General features: G+C 67.5%; 1 protein-coding gene across 1 annotated transcript in view; it reads right to left on the minus strand.

Moving 5' to 3' along the window:
• Positions 1-1,182, minus strand: part of Pabpn1l (poly(A) binding protein, nuclear 1-like (cytoplasmic)) — a 10,666-nt gene extending 9,484 nt beyond the window's left edge. Inside the window, exons 1-3 of the mRNA XM_013012729.1 lie at positions 952-1,182; positions 558-651; positions 313-380 (exon numbers count right to left, since the gene is read on the minus strand). Of these exons, the coding sequence (XP_012868183.1) occupies positions 313-380; positions 558-651; positions 952-1,182 (393 nt within the window). The remainder of the gene's footprint in view (positions 1-312; positions 381-557; positions 652-951) is intronic.
• Positions 1,183-1,520: the final 338 nt, after the last annotated feature.

The raw sequence follows: 1,520 nt of genomic DNA on the forward strand, positions 1-1,520 counted from the left end.
TCCCTCCCCAGTCCCTCCCCAGTCCCACCCCAGTATCACAAAGTAGGAACTCTCATGTGAAAGCCAGCACACAGCCCGCAGGCCCACACAGGCCCACGGTGTGCCGGCACACCCAGCTGTCCACGGGCCCTGGAGGGACTTCTGTCTGCAGCACAGATAGACTCCTGCTCATCTGACCACTATGAGGAACAGGGCCAGCTCCGTGTGTCCATGCAGGGGGTCCTGGGGTGGGCGGCCAGCCCGTCCAGCGGAGGGGTCTGAGTGTCTGGGGCCTGTGTTAGGATGGGATCACCTGCCTGCCCCCCCACTCACGTTGCCCACAAAGATGGATCTGTGGTCAGCCTCCACCTTCTCCTTGGGGAGCTCCGGGAAGGGGTGTCCTGCAGAAGGAGGGCCTCGCGGTCAGACCTCCATGGGGAAAGCCCGTTCCTCGCCCCACCCTGGCCTCCATAGAGGCTGTGCCCCCCCCCCCGGGCACCGTCTCAGCTATGAATCCGATACCTGGGGTGGGCAGAATGGGAAGCCACCCGACGCCCATAGGGGCCCCAGCTTCCTACCTGTGGCTTTGGGGCTCAGCCACCTCCAGGCTCTGAGACCCTTCTCCTCTCTGGCGTCTTCCTGAGAGCAGAGCAGTTCTGGTGGCTCCTCGGCCTGCTCCAGACCAGTGTGAGCTCAGGCCTCTGGCTCCTGCCAGCCTGTCCCAAGGTGAGCCCTCCGCCGGCCTGGCAGGCGACTCAGCCCCAGGGAGCCACCTTCTCTCTGGACTAGGCACGCTCCTCCTGCGGCTGGGCAAACGCCCCTGCTCGCACCCAGCTCCCTCACAGGGCCTGGCGGCCACCGCCTTGGCTTCCCAGTATCCCTCCCTGCAGGAGGAGCCGCCAGCAATCCCCACCCGGCCCCGGCCCCGGCCCGCGTCCACACCCACACCCCACGTCCACACCCCACTGCTACCCCGTCAGGTACAGGGCACTGGGCCAGGTCCGCCAGCTCCGAAAAAGACAGGGAGAAGCCTTCATCGTCTTCGTCTTCCTCAGCTCTTCCAGCCCCTCGCCTGGGGCCTGGAGGGGTCTTCCTGGCTCCACCCCAGGCCCCCCAGCCCTGGGCCTCGGGGTCCAAGGACACGGTCTGAAGCCAGGCCTTGGTGGGAGGCGGGAAGAGCGCAGAGCTCAGGAAAGGCCACATGGGTGAACGACGGGGAGACCTGGCCAGCCTTGGCACCCCAGAGCCCATGCCCGCCGGCCTGTCTCCAGCCATCCGCCGGGCCAGGTGTGCCCACTCCAGCACTTAGGGAGGCCTTCCCAGCTGGCTGCCTAACTTGACTTTCCCAGGCTGAGGGGCAGAGGTTGTGAGCCCTCCCCTGTGTGGAGGGAGGGCGAAGGGCCCGGCCACCCACCAGCTGGGCTGTGTGCTGAACGTGCCCTGGGGCAGCCTGTCCCCAGACCGCAGGCCCCTGCCACAGGGCTGCCCGGGCCTGCTTTCTGAGGGGGCAGCCAGGGCCTGGCCTCCTCCAGGGCCCTCCC

The sequence above is a fragment of the Dipodomys ordii genome, unplaced genomic scaffold (genome assembly GCF_000151885.1).
Source record: "Dipodomys ordii isolate 6190 unplaced genomic scaffold, Dord_2.0 Scaffold18, whole genome shotgun sequence".
Lineage (NCBI taxonomy): Eukaryota > Metazoa > Chordata > Mammalia > Rodentia > Heteromyidae > Dipodomys > Dipodomys ordii.